Below are 19,263 nucleotides of genomic sequence, written 5' to 3'. Positions count from 1 at the left end.
AATTACATAGATGTAAGTCTAAAACTGCAAAGGGCGATTGATAAATTAAGTAACTAGGGAATTTATGGAAACAGCAGAAGATGCTTGAGCAGCTACACAGCTTACTTCTGTTCCTCTGTTCATATACAAAAAAAAGTCAACAACAAAAGGAAGCTAGTGACTGTTTTCTCAGGTAGTGTGCAGATTTTCTGTTTTGCAGCAAGAATATAATGAATCAGGCTGTGACTAGTGTGTACTACAAGCATCAGTACTTGGGTACCCGGCTGTTCAGAAGATATATCAAAGATTTGGCTGAGGAACCGCATATAATACTTCCAGGTTCAGGGATGAAAAAGTCAGGTGGAAATGGCAATGAGGAAGATACAAAGCAGCTTCGAGAGATTTGGACTGACTTGGTGAGAGGCCGAGAGCAAGGCAGATGGTATATCATGTGGAAAATGGGCAATTATCCATCTTCAGAAGGGTAGATGTGCAGAGTATTTCTTAGAAGAGTAAGAATTTAGGAAGTGTAGATGTACCAAGGGATCTGGGCGACGTTCCCTGTAAGGTATGTGGCCACTCAGGTGCTGGGAAGTTCCATGAATGCCGAATGGTGTGCCGACACATTCGCATCTGCTTGTGGCATGTTGAACCCAGGTGTTCTTGTCAGTAAGACTCTGAAGGCTGTTATGTAGGTTCAGCAGGAACTTTGAGGTGAATGGTGTGCTAGTCTTCATTGCAAGTAGGGGAGTAGCAAGGTTTCCTTTAACTGTTTTGAACTTTTGTTCAATTGAACCTGGAGTACTGTGTGCACTTTTGCTCCCCTTACCTTAGGAAGTATATTATTGTAATTGAGAGTGCAACAAGGGTTCGCCTGACTTGTTCCTGGGACACTAAGGCTGTTGTCTGAAGAGTGATTGGGAAAACTGAGCCTACATTCTCTGCAGTTTAGAAGAATGAGAGGTGATCTCATTGAAACTTACAGCATACTTAAGAGGGTTAGAAAACGTTGATGCAGGTAAGATGTTTCCATTCGTTAGGGAGTCTCGAAACAAGAGACAATTTCAAGTAAGGGCCAAGCCTCTTAGGAGTGAGCTGATGATTTTGTTTACTCAGAAGGTTGGGACTCTTCGCAATCCTCTGTCCCAAAGCTCAATAATTGAATGTATTTAAAGTAGAGATTTAAGGATTTTTAAATATCAGTGACTAAAAGGAGAATGGCAATAGTATTGGAAAACGCATTGAAGTGGATGATTAACCATGATCGTATTGAGTGGCAGAGTGAGCTCAGTAGGCTGTTCTCTAGATTAGAGTCTAGATTAGGCTGTTCTCTATACTGGTTAAGTGGTGCTGGAAGAGCACAGCAGTTCAGGCAGCATCCAACGAGCAGCGAAATCGACGTTTCGGGCAAAAGCCCTTCATCAGGAATAAAACCTTGTTCTCTATTCTACCTACTCCCATTCATTTGCTCACAATATCTTTGCTATTATAGTTTCTTTAACCTGCTGGACACTTACCACTGTCTTGTTTCTGTAGGAAATCGATTTTATTTGAATTATAATGAAAGATAGTAGATAATTAGAAGCCTAACAAATGCCTTTTTAATGCTAACTTGAAAAAACAATGTGCTACATCTTTTGTGGAGCTGAAATAATATTTTGAAGTCCAGCATTTTGTCATCACGAAAATAAAAATATCAAAGAAATGTGAGAAATATATTGCCTGTGTTGTGGGGAAAATCAGCAGCCTCGGAGTCAGAGTCGGGGTTCAACAACAGAGTTTGTTGTACAAGGAAATATCGGAGCTCTGGGGAGAGAGAGAGACACCAACAGCACAGTGGTCAGCTGTGAGTCTTCTCTCAACCAGGAACAGATGTCAAGATACTTGTATACGTTTTGTGATATAATAGGTCAGTGATGAGGTTATTGTCTCTGTAACATTGTTTGTTTGTTGTAAACTCTGCAGAATCGTAAATAGTTTTGGTGCAGTCATTGTCAGTTCCAGTGCAGCCTTTGTTAATTTCAGCGCAGTCATCGTCAGTTTCAATGTCTGCGCGGAAGTCCATTTCTGTAGTAATGGGCACTAATCACTCTTCCTGAGAAGGTCGATTACTGCAGCCTTAATTATCACTCTGTATTAAGTCCGAATCAAACTGTTAGCACTTCTATCAAAGCTGTCGGCAGACACTTCAGCGGGCAGTACACACTATTCATGTGTACTCTCTCCCCCACCTGCCTTAAACTAATCAACTCGGTTGTGAGTGCATTGTACTGGCATTCTGCTGGCCCCAGGCAGTATCTGTGTTGCTCTGCTGTCTCTCTGCATATTGTGGTCTGACGGCCATCCTGTGTGTCAAGTGGCCAACTTATGGTTCAGCAGCCATCTTGTGTGTCCTCCTCTCTTTGTGGTCAAGGAGGTGACTTCGGACATCTCCCGCAGACCACCCAATTTACATGTTGAGGTGGGTCATCTCTAGGAGCTCTTCCTCCTGAGGGGTATTATGGAGTGCCAGTTTCGTTGGGGGCTCTTCCATGGTAACACTTGCTGCTGGTACATTTCTCGTCAGTATCGCGTTACAGCAGAGCTTTAAACACCAGAGGCCCACACAGGATGCCAGCATGAGTGCAAATGAGGAGAGCTATCTCGTGTGCCAAGATTGATCTATCAACCAATTTAGCCAGCTGTCTGTAATTGTGGCTCCCTGTCGAAAATTATCTAGTTGGTCTCGAGTATTCTTGACGGCTTCTGTAATGTTTTAAGAGTCATCAATAAGAGGGTGATACAATTGTGACCAATAATTGTACAAACTCCTCCTTGCTGTGCTAATTGATAATCAACTGCGTAATGCATCTGCTATGTGTAGAGTCTGAGTTCAGCCAGCTCTGTACTAATTGCTTCCAGAGCTTTGACGTATAATTGCCTAAGATAGTCAGGCCACATACAAGGTCATTTCAGCTTTTAGCACTGACAGCCCCTGCTGTGCATCACAAAGATAGAGATCCCAAGAATCCATAGCTCAATGATGACCCCAAAGTGGTGGGGACCTGCCAGTCTGCACAGGACTCCTGACTGATGGTGCGGGCCACTATCCTTCTCCGAACATGTCCCTCGCTGGGGCATGGTACAGTAAAGGGTGCAGTTGTCCCTACCGTGAACAGATTTGGGAGGTCTGGTGTGTCTGTCGTATAAGTCCCCTTAAATAGAAAAGCAAATCCCTTAACTGCTCCTGTGTCTACTAGCATTTCACATTATCTCCCACCTAACACTCCTATAAATTCTCCCTCTCCCTTACCCTCACGAATGGGGGCAGCTGGTTGTCAGCTCTGCTGACCTTGGGATTCTCGCGGTTCCACTGTGTTCCAGATGGTATTGGGGGGTGCCCCATGCCTTTCCCAGCACCCTGCTTCTATGTGTCCTATTCTCTTGCAGTGGCTGCAGTATTTTGCATTGTTCCCTGCTCTATTCCCTCCCTTTAAGGCCCTACATTCTCGAGTAAAGTGTCCCTGTCAGCCACAGTTGTGCCAGGATAGTTTTATTCCACTCTTGCCTCCATTCCGGTAGTCCGCTTTGTCAGGTCTTGCCTTTATCGCAGGAGCTTCTGCCTCCTGCACCCCGCTAGCCCACTCAACCAGATCATAATAATCCTGGGACATTATTACTTCCATTTTCAGGATGGCTTGGTGGGCACTAGAGAGCCAATATCTAAAAGCTTGGATGAATGCCTGGTTCCCCCCCCCCCCCCAACAATCTGGGTTCGCTTGCCCTGAGCATTCCTGATAGACCCTAAATAATCGTTCCCCACATTCAGAGGCTCCTTTCCCTTGAAGTTGCTTAGTGATCATGATCTTGCCCCAGTTTGTGGGAGCATTTCCAAGCAGCCTCTGGATTTCTTCTTTAAAATTAGCGAAGGGGACCTGCTGGGCATCTATCTCAGCTCTAAGGGCAAAGGCATGTGTCTACCGTCATCCCCTAAAGTCTTAGGCTGCTGTGGCATCGGATCTGCCAGCTACCTGCTTCCATTTAACTGCTGGGCAAGCTCGCCTGGACCAGCTGGTGTATGTCTCTCAGGTGTAGTTGGTGCCCTACCTATACACTATCCAGCTCTTCCCAGAACCTGGTGTTTGCACTTCTAGGCTGTAATTTGCCCAGGGAGGCCATAATCTGCTGCCTCTCCCAGGGGTGAAGTTTTATAATTCACTTTGGGCTGTGAGTCTGTTCCTCCTCTGGTAACCAGTGCTAAGTTATACTCTTGCACAGTTCAACCAACAGAGGGAGCAGTTGGTCCCTTCTGGACAGTTTCGGAGGAGGGGAGAGAGTCAGTCTCACTTTCCTCCTGTACTTTTTCTCATCTTTGCTCTCACTCCTTTACCCTATCACCCTGCTCCTCAATTTGTTCTTGGCTTTTTCTCCACCTGCTAGTGGAGACACCTAGTTGTTCAGTTAGGCCTGCTAATTGGTACAGTAATATTACCCCTACCTTTTTAGTTTTATTTTGTTTTTGTTTATCTATCCAGTCTCTCTGTTGTGCTGATGTCTGGGATGGATCCCAACCACTTTTCTTCATTTGCTCTGTCAACTTTGTATGTCTCAATAAGGGGACCTGCAGTTAAAACTTTGATCTGCCATTTAGCAGATTGTGTACCCCTGGATACCACCAACAGTAAAGTGTACAGAACCAGGAGGGACTTCTCTACCTCCTGGCCAATAATATTGTCCCAGCACCATCTATATGGCTGCAGTAGCCTCCGAGCAAGGTGTGCTCTCTACCAGTGGGAATTCTCTAACCTCCCGACCGCCAATACTAGTCGGTACCTACTGGTCGGCTGGGAATGCTGGCACAATAGGGTGTGCTGTCTACCGGGACTTGTATTACCCACCTCTACTGACCCAACTTCTCCTGATAGGCCCAGAAGCCTACCTCTAGCCCAGTGTGCTCTCTACTGGTGGGACTCTTTACCCTCCAGGCCACCGCCACTATTCAAGCTCGGTCGTTCTACCATGGACTGACAGTGTATCACAGTTACTCACAGTGTCCACACTCCCCACCTTGGTAAGGTGCACTCCACTGAGGTTTGGCTCTTGGTCAGAGTGATCAGCTACTCTTCCTCACCACATTGGAAATTACAAACGCAAACAGCACCCAACTTTTAACTTAAATTCTAACTGGACTCTGCGTTGTTTGCCCCAACAGAGTCCAATGTTACCTGACTTTACCACTTGTTCTTCACAACTCCTAGTGCCCTTGGTGTCTCAATTCCCACTTCAAATCCCAACCTTCATGTGGGGGGCGAGCTACCCCTCTTAACATTGGCTTAGGGCAGGGTCTTTGAGACAGGCACTACATTGTCCTCTGGCTGTTTCAGCACAAGCAGCAGGTTCTTACAGCAGTTAATACAGTTAAATATGTGTTCTCCATGGATATGCACTTAAATTTTTTTTAACTACATACTGTAGCAAATCAGACCTTTCAATTCGTATGCCTTTTAAATTGTGTCGTTGGCCTGGTCTGACTCTTCCCATTTGCAGGTTCTTACCCCAGCTCCCCGATTCTGGCCTTCAACCAGGGCAACAGTAATAAGAACTCAGCTCACAGCACCAATTGTTGTGCGGAAAATCACCAGCCTCTGAGTCAGATTCGGGGTTCAATGGCAGAGTTTATTGTACAAGGAAATACCGGAGCTCCAGGGAGAGAAAGACACAAACAGCCCAGTGGTCAGCTGTGAGTCATCTCTCAGCCCAGAGAGGATTTCAAGGCACTTTTATACATTTTGTGATATAATAGGTCGGTGATGAGGTTATTGTCTCTGTAAACTTTGCAGAATTGTTGATAGTTTCGATGCAGTCATTATCATTTCCAGCGCAGTCATTGTTAATTTCAGTGCTGTCATTGTCAGTTTCAATGTCGGCATGGAAGTCCATTGCTGTAGTAATGAGCGCTAATCGCTCTTCCTGAGAAGGATGGTTGCTGCGGCCCTGGCTATGATCACTTTGTATTGAGTACGTATCAAACTCTTCGCATTTCTATCAAAGGTGTTGGCTGGACCCAGACACTTCAACGGGCAGTGTACGCTATTCATGTGTACTTTCTCCCCCACCCGCCTTAAACTAATCAACTCGGTTGTGAGTGCATTGTGCTGGCATTCTGGTGGCCCCAGGCAGTATCTGTGTTTGCTCTGCTGTCTCTCTCCATATTGTGGTTCAGTGGCCAACTTGTGTGTCAAGTTGTCAACTTGTGGTTCAATGGCCGTCTTGTGTGTCCATGTGCCTAGTGTCAACCTGCCCGTGCCGTCTCCCACTTTACCTGGCATTGTAATTAAGATAATTCATTCACAACTTCATGGTGAACCATGTACAGGCAATTTGTGAAAAATAATAGGGTGTGTATAGGTCAAAGTCGAAAACAGATCAACAAGTGATCTGTTTGTTTGATTGTAAATAATGAAAAGATTTTGAATTTTATTTATAAGTACAGTAAGAAAGTAAGTAGCAGGAATGTAATTAACAGCTCCTAAATTATTATGTAATATGCAGATTTTGTACATACTGAAAGAACCTGTTATCAATGCAAATAACTAATTGGTGTGTATCAAATAAACCATATATGATTCAAACTCTAAAAATAACTCAATTGCTGATTAACTTGTGAAGAGACTATGTTGGCTGAAATATAAGTAGCAATGAAAATTTCTTTTTTGCATCTTTTGTGTACAAGTTCTTTTTGGTTGGGAAAAGACAAATTTCAGTCCTCACCAGGCACAAGTTTAATAAAAGTTTAGTTTGGAAGCTGTATCTCAAGAAATCATTCATAGAATTTAAGATTTACTTTTGATGATTATTAAACGTGTTTTGTTAACTATTTTCCCCTACCTGTTTGCAATGAAGACCCTTAATATTCATTTCAGAGACATTTATGCTTTGTGTGTTGCCTACCCAGAACCTCTGGGAGAACGACTCTACACAGAAACAAAAATTTTTCTGGAAAATCACGTCCAACACTTGTACAAGGTAATTTTTTCAGTTTTATCACCTTTACTGTAAACTTTAAATGGTTGCATGCAATGCATAAAGTGCAGAGCAAGAAAGTAATGTGGAGCCAAATCTTCCTTCCGAGATCAGGAACCTGACACCTTGAATTTTTCCAAGGCCCTGCACCATTTTAGAATCTGTAATACAATGTAATATTCTAAATATTAGCCAGTCACGTTGCATTTTGGGAAGCCAAATGCAATTGGAACTTTACAGTAAATGGCAGGACCATTGGGCGCATTGATATACAGAGGGATCTTAGGTGCAACTCCATTACTCCCTGAAAGTGGTAGGACAAGTGGATAAAGTAGTAAAGAAGGCAAGCAACATGCTTGCCTTCATCAGTTGGGTTATTTTAGAGAAAAGTTGGCAGGTCATGTTACAGATGTATAAAACTTTAGTTGTCACATTGGTGTATTGAGTGCAGTGCTGATCGCCACAGTGTAGGGAGGATGTGGAGTCTTTGACGAGGATGCAAAAGAGCTTTACCAGGCTATTGCCTGGTTTGGAGTGCACTACCTTGGATTGTTTTTGCACAAGCTTTTCTCGGTGGCATAGTTTTAAGGTGAGAGGGCAAAAGTTTAAAGGAAATGTGCAAGACTTTTTTTTTACACAGAGGGTGGTAAGTGCTTGGAAAGTCTTGCCGGGGAGATGGTAACAGCAGATATAGATACAACATTTAAAAGATATTTAAAACAGACAGGCAGGCAATAGAGATACAGACCATGTGCAGGCAGATGCAATTAGTTTAGAGTGACATCATGGTGGGTGCAGACGATGAACTGAAGGACCTCTTTCCCTGCTGCATTCTGTGTTTACTAATTGGCCTGCAGCTGAGTTCAGTGCCAGTTAGGGTGTGGGTATAGCACACAATAAGCACAGCAGGATAATTTACGAGGCAAACAACAGTTTCATCTGACCTTTGGATCAGGGAGACCAGGGTAAGGATCCATTCCTCTGCAGTGTCACAGTTTGCTGATTCCTCCCTTGAGCTTATAGATTAATAGAGATGCACAGCATGGAAGCAGACCCTTCGGTCCAACTCATCCATGCTGACCAGATATCCCGACCCAATCTAGTCCCACCTGCCAGCACCCGGCCCATATCCCTCCAAACCCTTCCTATTCATATACCCATCCAAATGCCTCTTAAATGTTGCAATTGTACCAGCCTCCACCACTTCCTCTGGCAGCTCATTCCATACACGTACCACTCTCTGCGTGAAAAGGTTGCCCCTTAGGTCTCTTTTATATCTTTCCCCTCTCACCCTAAACCTATGCCCTCTAGTTCTAGACTCCCCAATCCCAGGGAAAAGACTTTGCGTATTTACCCTATCCATGCCCCTCATAATTTTGTAAAGCTCTATAAGGTCGATAAACCTCAGCCTCCGACACTCCAGGGAAAACAGCCCCAGCCTGTTAAGCCTCTTCCTTTCAAGTTTCACAACATTGTTCCGATAGGAGGGAGACCAGAATTGCTCTGATCATAGCTGGACTGTACAAGAGATAAGTCTTCTCTTCCTCTGGAAGAAGAGTTCAAGTGAACCGCACAAAGCAGGCATGTCCAAAGGTGATCCTAGATTCCCGTGGCCTCAAGTTCCTTTCACATTCAAGCCCCTCTGCCCTATTTATAACAGTTCTATGCCACTGCATAAGCAATTGAGTTTACATTGCCCCTTTTAGATACCATTTTCACACTGCTGTTATGAGTACTAATGTCTCTCCACTGTGTTTCGAACAGCTCAACACAAATGTGTTCCAGACTCTCTCTGCTCCCCTTGCTTCCCATGCGAAAATTGTAAATTGTTCTTCCCATGTTCCAAACATAAATGAGTTCAGCAAGCAATTAATTGGAAGTGTGCAAGTTACCAGCTCCGCATCCCAACTTCCCACCCTTTCTTTGAAAATCTAATTGTGTCACTGAGGTAGTTGCAACCACTGACATCTCCAAAGGCATGATTTTCAGTCTGTGTAAGTCTCAACTCATTGGGGGATTGAAAATTCAACCCATCAATTCTTCAATTTATTTGATTTCCCCAAGTATGTCATAATGTAGATAAAACTCGCATTTTGTTAAAAACCCTCAAAAGTAATATTAAGATGGTTAAAATTGTCATCTATGTTATTCATCTGGTTGTTTGTGTTCCACAGCTGATGCTTTTACAGTCCTTCTAGGATTACAATCCGAGTATTTAATCTTGTTTGTCAGTACATTTCCACAATTGCTCAGATTCGTTCAAAAATGAAGTCAATTTCCCTTTAAATCAAGGACTTTTGTCAATGGGAATGTCTTGTAAAAACTTGTCATCAGATGAACTCATCACCAATTGATACCATTGTTATTTTTCCTAATTCCATACTGAATAAAACGTCTTTTTTTTTGTCTCTGCTAAATTAAATGGTGCAAGTTGCCCAACTATTGATGTGTTTCACTTAGTCTTGGCACCCTGGACTATGGAAAATGATAATTTACCCTGATTCCCTTTAATGATTTTTACTCTGGGATTTAAATAGGAGATGTTTATTGTTTTTGCTCCATTCTTTTGTCAAGAAGTGTCTTTTGTGATTGGGGAAATCCATTATTCACTCTTCTCTAGTCACAGATTTTTTGAATATTGGACTGCTGTAAAATATAAATCGAAGTGAGTAAACATATTTTTGATGTTTTTGATTGATGCAGAAAAATAATGAGTAAAATATTTTGTTTTGTCAAACCAGAGTCTGAGCTGTGCTAATTTATCTGAAAGGAGTTTACTAAAAAAGATGTGTTATTGGGATCACAGCTATTTTGCACCTTGCCCTCAGAACCACTACATTATGAGTAGGATATAGTATATAGTTTCTTTTTACAGCACAGAAACAGACCATTTGGTCCACACTGGTGGTTATGTTCAACTTGAGCCTCCTCTGGCGCTGCCTCACAGCGCCAGAGACCCTGGTTCGATTCCCACCTCGGGCGACTGGTGGAGTTTGCACATTCTCCTCATGTCTACGTGGGTTTCCTCTCAAAATCATAAAGATGTACAAGTCAGATCAATTGGTCATGCTAAATTCCCATGTGTCAGGTACATTAATCAGGGGTAAATGTAGGGTAGGGGAATTGGACTGGGTAGGTTACTCTTAGGAGGGTCGGTGGGGACTTGTTGGGCCAAAGAGCCTGTTTCCGCACTATAGGGAATCTAATTTCCTTCTCACTTCTGTTGGTTTTCACTTCAGTCACATGGTGAGGCAATGAACTTGATGTTCTCACTGTTGTCTAGGTCAGTATGTTTTTTTCTGAATTTCTTTGTGACTTTTACCCAAAAATAATTCAATGATTTAAAACTGGGACAAATGCTGCAAGCGAACTCTAAATCTGCATCATATTCATTGATGTCAGGAGGTAATCTAGGTTGATTCTGGAGTTGAGAGGGTTGACTTATGAGGAAAGATTGAGTACACTGGGACTATACTCTGTGGAATTTAGAAGAATGAAGGGGGATCTTACAGAAACATAAAAAATTATGAGGAATAGGTAAAATAGAAGCAAGGATGTTGTTTTCACTAGGGTGTGAAACTGGAACTAGGGGGCATAGCCTCAAGGTAATGGGGAGTAGTTTCACAACTGAGTTGAGGAGGAACTTCTTATCCCAAAGGGTTGTGAATCTGTGGAATTCCTTATCCAGTGAAGCGGTTGAGGCTATCTTGTAAAATGTTTTTAAAGCAGAGATAGATTTTTGAACAGTAAAGGAATTAAGGGTTATAGTGAACGGCCAGGTAAGTGGAGCTGAGTCCACAAAAAGATCAGCCATGATCTTATTGAAAGCAGAGCAGGCTTGAGAGGCTGGATGGCCTACTATTGCTCCTAGTTCTTATGTTCTTATGTCCTACCGAAACTCATAGTTGGGCAACTATCAGAATCCAGCGAAGTCATGACTTTAATACCTTGAAACTGCAGTATATGTTTACAATGATCCATGCATCAGTAGATGAGCATTGCTAAACAACCTATGCAGAATATACTGACTGCTCCACTTTCCAATGAAACATGCACACCAGATAGACAAAGTGATGCTTCCAAAATTTATAAGTCACCAAATTTTGTAAAAATAGTGCAGAGGTATTAATTTGTCTGGTTCCACATTATAACTGTTTTGAAGCAGAAATGTTCCACAAAAGTGACTCAGAGCTAAATAAAGATATGAACATAGCAAAAGTAGTCGTGCACAGTACTAAAGCATTAAATTTTACAAATTCAAAGTACTTTTTGCAGTGTGCTTTGCAATTTCCCCAAAATCTCCAAAATTCATTATCAACAGCGATTCTGCAGTAAGTTGCCAATCATGACTTCGAAATAGAACAATAGAAGCAATAGAAATAGGTGCAGGAGTAGGCCATTCTGCCCTTCGAGAACTTGTACTGTTTACATTTATCCAAATCATCCAGTTGCCCTGATCTTAGAAATAATTTTGTCATTGAAAAGGATATGTCCTTGATATACTTTTATTTACAGAAAGTTCTGGATTCCGAAGAACAGATTTTGACTATGTACCATAAATATTGGGAAGAGTACAGTAAGGGTGCTGATTATATGGACTGCTTATATAGGTAAATAACTTTATCTTCTATACAATTCAAAGTGAATTTTTTTTTCTTTCAAGGCATGTGTTGAAGTTGACAATTGAATTGATTTTAAAACATTTATTTTGTGCTTTTACTTAGTAAGAGGAAGATATTCATGATCTGAGCAGCAGCTGTGTATATATATCATTTTCTTCCGCCTGTGATTTCTAACTTGATAGCGTTAATGTTAGACCTCTTTCCCTAATTTGTCAAGAGTGCGAGTGGTTTGTTGTTCCAGAAGCAATCTGCTCATCAAATGTTAGCCTGAAGAAGCACTTTAATTCAACCTATAAATCCACAATGACATTCCTTAAACCACTGTGATTTACTCTGCATTTATTTTTTAAAATTATATTGAAATCTAAAACATATTCTTTGTGAATGCTTCAGATTGTGATGTGCACAAGTTATTGAAAGTGGCAGGATAAGTAGAGAGAACAGTAGGTAAAGTGTATAGTATCCTTTGCTTTACGAGTGGGAGCGTAACATACAAGAGAAGGGAGGTGATGATGAACTTGTACAAGACACTTGTTAGACTTGTGGAGGTTGTGGAGTGTTATGTACAGTTCTGTGTGCCATATTATAGAAAAGATGTAAATTAAGATGTAAATCCACTGGGGAGAATGCAGAAGCAATTTGCAAATGTGTCTAAATATTGATAGGTTCCATGGACTTGAGGGATGCATCCTACGATATTAAATGAACTAGCTATGAAGATGGTAGATGCATTGCTGGTAACATTCCAGGAATCTTTCGCTTCTGGAAAAGACTGAGAAAATTGGAAAATTGCCAATGTAACACCTTTATTTAAAAGGAAAGGAGACAAAAAAAAAGACGCTGCAAAATGGTTAGATTAATGTCTGTTATTGGGAAAGTCTATTATAAAGGACGTAATAGAACATTTAGAAATAAATAATATGATCAAGCAGAGTCTGCATTGTCTCATGAAGAGGAAATCATGCCTGACAAATTTACGAAATCTTTGAGGAAGAAACAAGCCAAATAGATGAAGGAGTAACAATGGATGTAAAATATTTGGATTTTCCAAAGATGTTTGGTAAGGTGGTACACGTTAGGCTATTAAGATGATCCCATGGTGTTGGAGGTGGTATATTGGCATGGATAGACAATTGACTAGAAAGCGGAGAGTTGGCAGAAGGGGGCCATTTTCAGGTTGGCAATCTATAACTAATGATGTGCCACAGGAATTAGTGCTGGGGTCACAATTATTTACAATATAAATGAATGACTTGGATGAGGAAAGTAAATGTACTGTGCATACTATATATGAACAAAACTATGTGGAAAGACAAGTGATAATGGTGATACCGAGACTGCTGCGGGATATAGACAGGTTAAGTGAGAATAGTTCCAGGGTTGAGAAACTTTGCAATGAATAGAGTCATAGAGATGTACAGCACAGAAACATCCCTTCAGTCCAACTCGTCCATGTCAACCAGATATCCTAATCTAATGTAGTCCCATTTGCCAACACTCGGCCGATATCCCTCGAAACCTTTCCTATTCATATACTCATCCAGATGCCTTTTAAATGTAATTATTATCAGCCTCCACCACTTCCTCTGGCAGGAGTAAGATGCACCCCCCCCCCCCCCACTGTTTGAAAAAGTTGCCCCTTAGGTCCCTGTTAAATTCTCCCCCCCTCACCCTAAATCTGGGCCCTCTAGTTCTGGACTCCCCCACCCAGGGAAAATACCTTGTTTATTTACCCTTTCCATGCCTCACATGATTTTATAAACCTCTATAAGGTCACCCCTCAGCCTCCAACACTCCAGGAAAAACAGCCCCAGCCTATTCAGCCTCTCCCTATAGCTCAAACCTTCCAACCCTGCCAACATCCTTATAAATCTTTTCTGAACCATTTCAAATTTAACAACATCTTTCCAATAGGAGGAAGACCACACATTCCATTATTCCAAAACGTGGCCTAATCAATGTCCTCTCAACTCCTATACTCAGTGCTCTGACCAAAAAAGGAAAGCTTACCAAATGCTTTCTTCACTATCTGAACTACCTGTGACAACACATTCAAAGAACTGTAAGCCTGCAATCTAAGGTCTCTCTGTTCAGCAACACTCCCCAGGACTTTACTTGAAGAAGTTATCTGTTCTTGTAGGTAAGACAGCAAAGAGGACATTTGATAGAGGTTTTCAAAACCATGAGCTGAATGCAGAGGGAGAAGCTGTTCCTAGTCATAAAAGAAAAAAGAATGAGAGGGCATAGAGTTAAAGTGATGTGCAAATGAAGCACCAGTGATGTAAGAAAAAAAATGTTTTCAGGCAGCAAGTAGTTAGGGTATGGAATGCACTGACTGGAAATATTGTAAGACTGGGTACCACTGAGATATTCAAGAAGATTATTTGGATGGACATGGTAATCAGGGATACGGTGAAAAGGCATGAAACTGGTGCTAGGTAATAAAACCAGTGCAGGCTGTCACAATTCCTTAATTCCTGATCTAAGACTTGTAGCTGCCAGAAATGTTCTCTAAGCAATTCAACTGTGCTGCAACCTGAAAGTTGCCACATAATCGGTCACTTTACATTTCTATGTTTGTTTGACTGCACAAATAAATTTAAGGAAACCATAAGTCTCAAGAAATTACTTGCACACACACTAAAAATTGCTGAGAGTCTTTGGCTATTGATGATTCTTTGAAGGACCGTTGAGGTTATTATAGTGTACCAACCTCTGCTCTTGTAGCCGTGCTGGTATGGCCAGTGCAATCACATTTTTGGCCAATAGTTATGTCTCGATATTGCTGATAGGATAGTCGTGCCATTAAAATTCTTAGGGGTCACTTGGAACTTGTTTGTGACAGTTGTTGCTTGGTGCACATGTAGTGCAAATGTTGCCTACGCGATTTTAAATGCAGGTTTTATTAAATTTTGAGCAGTTGAAAATTTGATGTGAAAAACACTCTGAGGTGATTTGTTGTTTGAACAGTCCTTGAGCCATCGTACAGTGGTCCAATGGTTAATCTTGTATAGCAGCTTTGAATTAAGATATTCCTGTGGGATTTGAAATTGCGGCCTCCTTTATTAAAACGCCAGCAGCTGTTCAAATGTGATGAAATATTGGAATAAGACACTGTTTGTTTACGAATTACAATTTGCTGCAGTATTGTGCCATTGAACCTTGGAATAATGCAGCTCAAAAGGAGGTTGTTGGTCATTATAATAGTTTTTCGTACGGGTATCAATTACATTCCTGCTCTTTTCTATAATTCTGTAGATGTTTCTTTTTAAAATATTCATGCTCTTTTAGAAAATGCCATCGAATCCACATTCACCAGACTATCAGGCAGTGCAGTCCAAATCATAATTTGCCATGGGAAGGAATACTTTTCTCATTCCCCAGGTTTTTTTAATTACTGTAAATCTGTGTCATCTCATTACAAATCCTTGTGCTACTCAAAGCAGTTTCTCAATGACTCTGCAAAAACCCTTCATGATTTTGAATATCGTTTTTATCTCTTTCAACTTCCCTTTTGGTCTCCTTTGTTGAAAGGAGAATGACCCCAGCTTCTCCAAGTACCAAATAAATGGTGGAAAGTGTGAGATAATGCATTTCGGTAAAAGAGAACACACCTTAAATGGGAATATGCTGAAAGGAGTAGTTGAAGTGAGAGACCTTGGCGTGCAAGTACGCAGGTCTCTAAAAGTACCAATGCAGGTCAATTAGGTGTAAAGAGGGTATATGGAATGCTCCTCCCATAGAGGTATGGCATACAAAAGTAGTGAAATAACAATGAAATTGTATAAGACAATGGTGAAGCCACAACTGAAGTATTGTGTTCTGGTCACTGTATTACAGTACAGATATATCACTGTGCAGACATTTGCTAAAATGTTGCCAGGGCTGGAGAATTGTAACTGTGTGGAGAGATTGGGATTGTTTTTCTTGGAACAGAGAAAGCTGAGGTTTACAAATTTGTGAGGGGTATAGATAAAGTCGATAGGAGGAGCTTGTTTCAATTAGCAGAGATTTCAAAAACCAGGAGTCATAGATTCAAGCTAACGGGCAGAAGGATTGGAGGGGATGTGAGGAAACATATTTTTATGCAGAGGATGGCGGGTGTCTGGAATGCACTGCCTGAGTTGGTGGTGGAGGCAGAGACCCGAAACTCCTTTCTTAAAAGTATCTGGATGTGCACCTTAAGGCTTCAGGTCTGTGAGCCATGTATATGAAGATGGGATTAGAAAGGGCATCTGGGTATTTTTGGGGCAGCATGTACAAGCTGGGCCAAATAGCCCCTTTCTGTGTTGTGTCAGTTCTGTGATTCTGTGAAAATGGAAATATGCAATAAAACCAACAACAGAAAATTCTGGAGATGGTCATAAGGTCTGTGTGGAAAGAGAATGAAATCCTTGAATTGAACACAGAAGTCCAGCCCTGGTCCACCCAGGATGCCAAAATGTTTTAGCATCACTTTGCTGCTTTTGTATTTTGTCTCGATTACTATTGCTTAATTAAGAGCCTTCTTATCTTGCCCTGACCCTTTGAAATATTTTGGCACACGCCTCTGTGTTCCACCTTAAATATTGTGCTGTTAAGTCATCTTCTCCTTATTCTTCTTTCCGAACTACAGCACCCTGCACTTTACTGCACTAAATTTAATTTGTCAGCTGACTTCTCTTTTGCCAGTCCTACCTGTTAAACAGCAATGTTCTATCTCTGTACTGTTTGATGCAGGCTTTCCTACGTTTTTTTTGAGATTAGATAAGGGGTTTTCTCTCTTCTGGCAAAATGGAGGTTTTCTCACTTTATGTAGCTCAGATGGAGGTTTCCCACTGTTTATTGCAGACAAAATGGACACTTTCCCATCTTTCATTGCCAAGACATAATGCACATCGCTTTCCCAGATGTTAGAATCTATATAAATCTTTCTGCCAACTCTTAAATTGAAATTACTTTTCTCCTGGCTTTATCACAAAATCTCATGTTAAAATTCTTGTCTTCTTCTGTCAGTGTCTGTCTTATAAATATTTTAAATTAACCTTTAATTGCCTGAAATCTGCTCTGCAGTGTTTCCCATATTACAACCTAAATATTAATTATGTTCAGAGCCCTTGACGTAACTGCTGTAGTTGTCCCATATGGTGTCCACTTATGATGGCATCTGTGCTCACTGTGAACAATAAGTTCTCCTTTTTAATTTTTGTCCTTCCCAGCTTGGTCCTGAGTGCTGTTAATTTGAAGTTTTCTCCTTGCCTACAGAATTTTTTTAACTTTATTCACAGAACTGAACCTCAAATTGGGTCAGCCCTGAAAGGTCCTCATTCTGTTGGGATGCTGTAACTGCCAAGTTTGACTGAATTTATTTTTTCTCTCTTATTAGCTCACAGTTTCTCCTGCATCTCTTATCAGATCTGGGGTGAAGGTTTTAGCCAGAAATTATACTTCTACCTTGCTGTTCCTTCCATGTGATGTGCTCTCCTGTTTCAAATGGATTTTTTTCGGCGTTGAGATTTGAGATTTTTGAGCAACTATACTCATCACAGAGTACCGTGTTGTAAGTGCTGCAGAACCAACCACTGCCAACTAATAACGGGCCACAGTCACAAGAGGGATATTATTAAGCTGAAGAGGGTTTAGGAGAGATCTACCAGGATGTTGTCAGGAATGGAAGATTTGAGTTAGAAAGAAAGGCTGGATAGGCTGGAACATTTTTCATTGGAATGAAGGATTAGAGGGACCTTATAGAAAAAATTACGAGGGGCAAATGTTTTGCACAGAGGGTGGTTCATGTATGGAATGAACCTCCAGAGGAAGTAGTGGATGTGGGTACAATTGCAATGTTTAAAAGCCATTTGGATAAGTGCATGAATAGGAAAGGTTTGGAGTGATACTGGCCAGGAGCAGGCAGATGGGACTCGTTTAGTTTGGGATTGTGTTCAGTATGGACTGGTTGGACTGAAAGGTGTATTTCTGTGTTGTGTGATTCTGTGACTCAAGAATGTGGCCTTTTTGATCTTTCAAATAAAACTTTAAACAAGTTGGACAGTCATCTTTTCTATATTGCATTTAAGGACCTGATTGGTTAACCATAATAGAAAATGAATAATCAGTGAATATTAGCAAGAAGAGGCAATTGTCTTATGAACAAGATGTAGTTTATTGTATGTTAATAATAGATACAAGTTAATACGCTAGTTAGACATATTTGGTAAGACGAACAGGTGCTAGGGTGTCGCATTTAACCCCTTTGGGAGATTGAGATCGACTTTTCAATTCTCCACCCAAGACATCATCAGATTAAAGGAACCCACTGCAGTCTCCAACACTAACTCAGGACTTCCTCAAGTCTATTCCTGTCCTTCCTGAAACATAGAAAGTAGAACCTGTTTCTGCTTTATCCCTGTACCGTTTGATCCCTTTAGCCCTAAGAAATGTATCTAACTCCTTGAAAATATTCATTGTTTTGGCTACAACCAATGTGTCAGTGAATTCCACAGTCTCACCACTCTCTGGATGAAGAAATTTGTCTTCATATCATACCACTCTGTATCCTTAAAGTATGAGCCCGGTCCTGGATTTTCTGGTCATCAGGAGCATCCTTCCTGCATTTACCCTGTCTGGGTCTGTCAGAATTTTATACTTTTTTTTATGAGACACCCCCCTCATTCTTCTAAGCAACAGTAAATATCATCCTAACCACATTCTCTTCATATTTCCTGTCCTGGAATCAGTCTGGTAAACTTTTGTTATACTCCGTCCATGGCCAGATTATCCTTCCTCAGATAAGGAAACCGAAACACACACAGTACTCAAGGCATGGCCTCACTATGGTTCTGTACAGTGACAGCAAGACATCCTGCTCTTGTACTGAAATCCTCTTGCTATAAAGGCCAACAAATCATATGCCTTCTTCATTGCCTGCTGCACCTGCATGCTTACTTTACTGATCCATTGCCATTCAGATAATAATCATACTACCAAAGTTGATAAACTCACACTTATCCTCATTATATTTCATCTGCCACACATGTACTACTCACTCAACTTTACTAAGTCACACTGAATCATCTCTGCACCTACCTTCCTGTAGCTCATTCTCCCACCCAGCTGTGTTGTTTGCTAACTTTGAGGAATTGCATCTAGCCGCCTGATTTAAGTCATTAATATATACTGTTATTAGCTGGGATCTAAGCACTGATCCCTGTGATAACCCTTTAGTCACTTCCTACCACTTACAAAGAAACCTGTTTATTCCTACTGTTTGTTTCCTGTCTGCCAACCTGTTCTCTATCCATGTTAATAAACCACCTGATCCCATGCGGTTTAATTTTACACACTGATCTCTTACGGAATGCCTTCTGATGCATGAACCAAATCCACATCAGTACATTACTAGTTTGTGTAATGTAAAAACTTTGATATTGTGCCTCATCTAACCATTTCTATATATCAAAGAAAGACCAATGGGCCTCAAACCTTTCCCTGCAGAATACCACTGCAAAATTTCCTCGAGTTTGGAAAAATCTCTCACAACTACTCTCTGCTTTCTGTCTCTCGGTCAGTTTTGTAAATGCACCATTTTTTTCTCCTTTATATCCCTTAACTTGATATGTTTTTTTCTTCCCCTCGTAGCCTTTTAATTTTGCATGTTATCTCGGTTATTAGAGAACATAGA

At 41.2% G+C, this 19,263-nt stretch overlaps 1 protein-coding gene across 4 annotated transcripts in view; it reads left to right on the top strand.

The window, feature by feature from the left end:
• cul2 (cullin 2) overlaps positions 1-19,263 on the top strand; it is a 76,558-nt gene that overhangs the window by 14,051 nt on the left and 43,244 nt on the right. For 3 of the 4 annotated variants that reach the window (XM_072576121.1, XM_072576119.1, XM_072576120.1), the window contains exons 3-4: positions 6,882-6,984; positions 11,497-11,591. In XM_072576121.1, the coding sequence (XP_072432222.1) occupies positions 6,882-6,984; positions 11,497-11,591 (198 nt within the window). Of the gene's footprint in view, positions 1-6,881; positions 6,985-11,496; positions 11,592-19,263 lie in introns of those variants that run through there. The other variant, XM_072576122.1, reaches the window with a different exon arrangement.

This window comes from Chiloscyllium punctatum, chromosome 8 (genome assembly GCF_047496795.1).
Source record: "Chiloscyllium punctatum isolate Juve2018m chromosome 8, sChiPun1.3, whole genome shotgun sequence".
NCBI lineage: Eukaryota > Metazoa > Chordata > Chondrichthyes > Orectolobiformes > Hemiscylliidae > Chiloscyllium > Chiloscyllium punctatum.
Note: the sequence above shows the minus strand (reverse complement) of the source record. Positions and strands in the feature narration are given on the sequence as shown.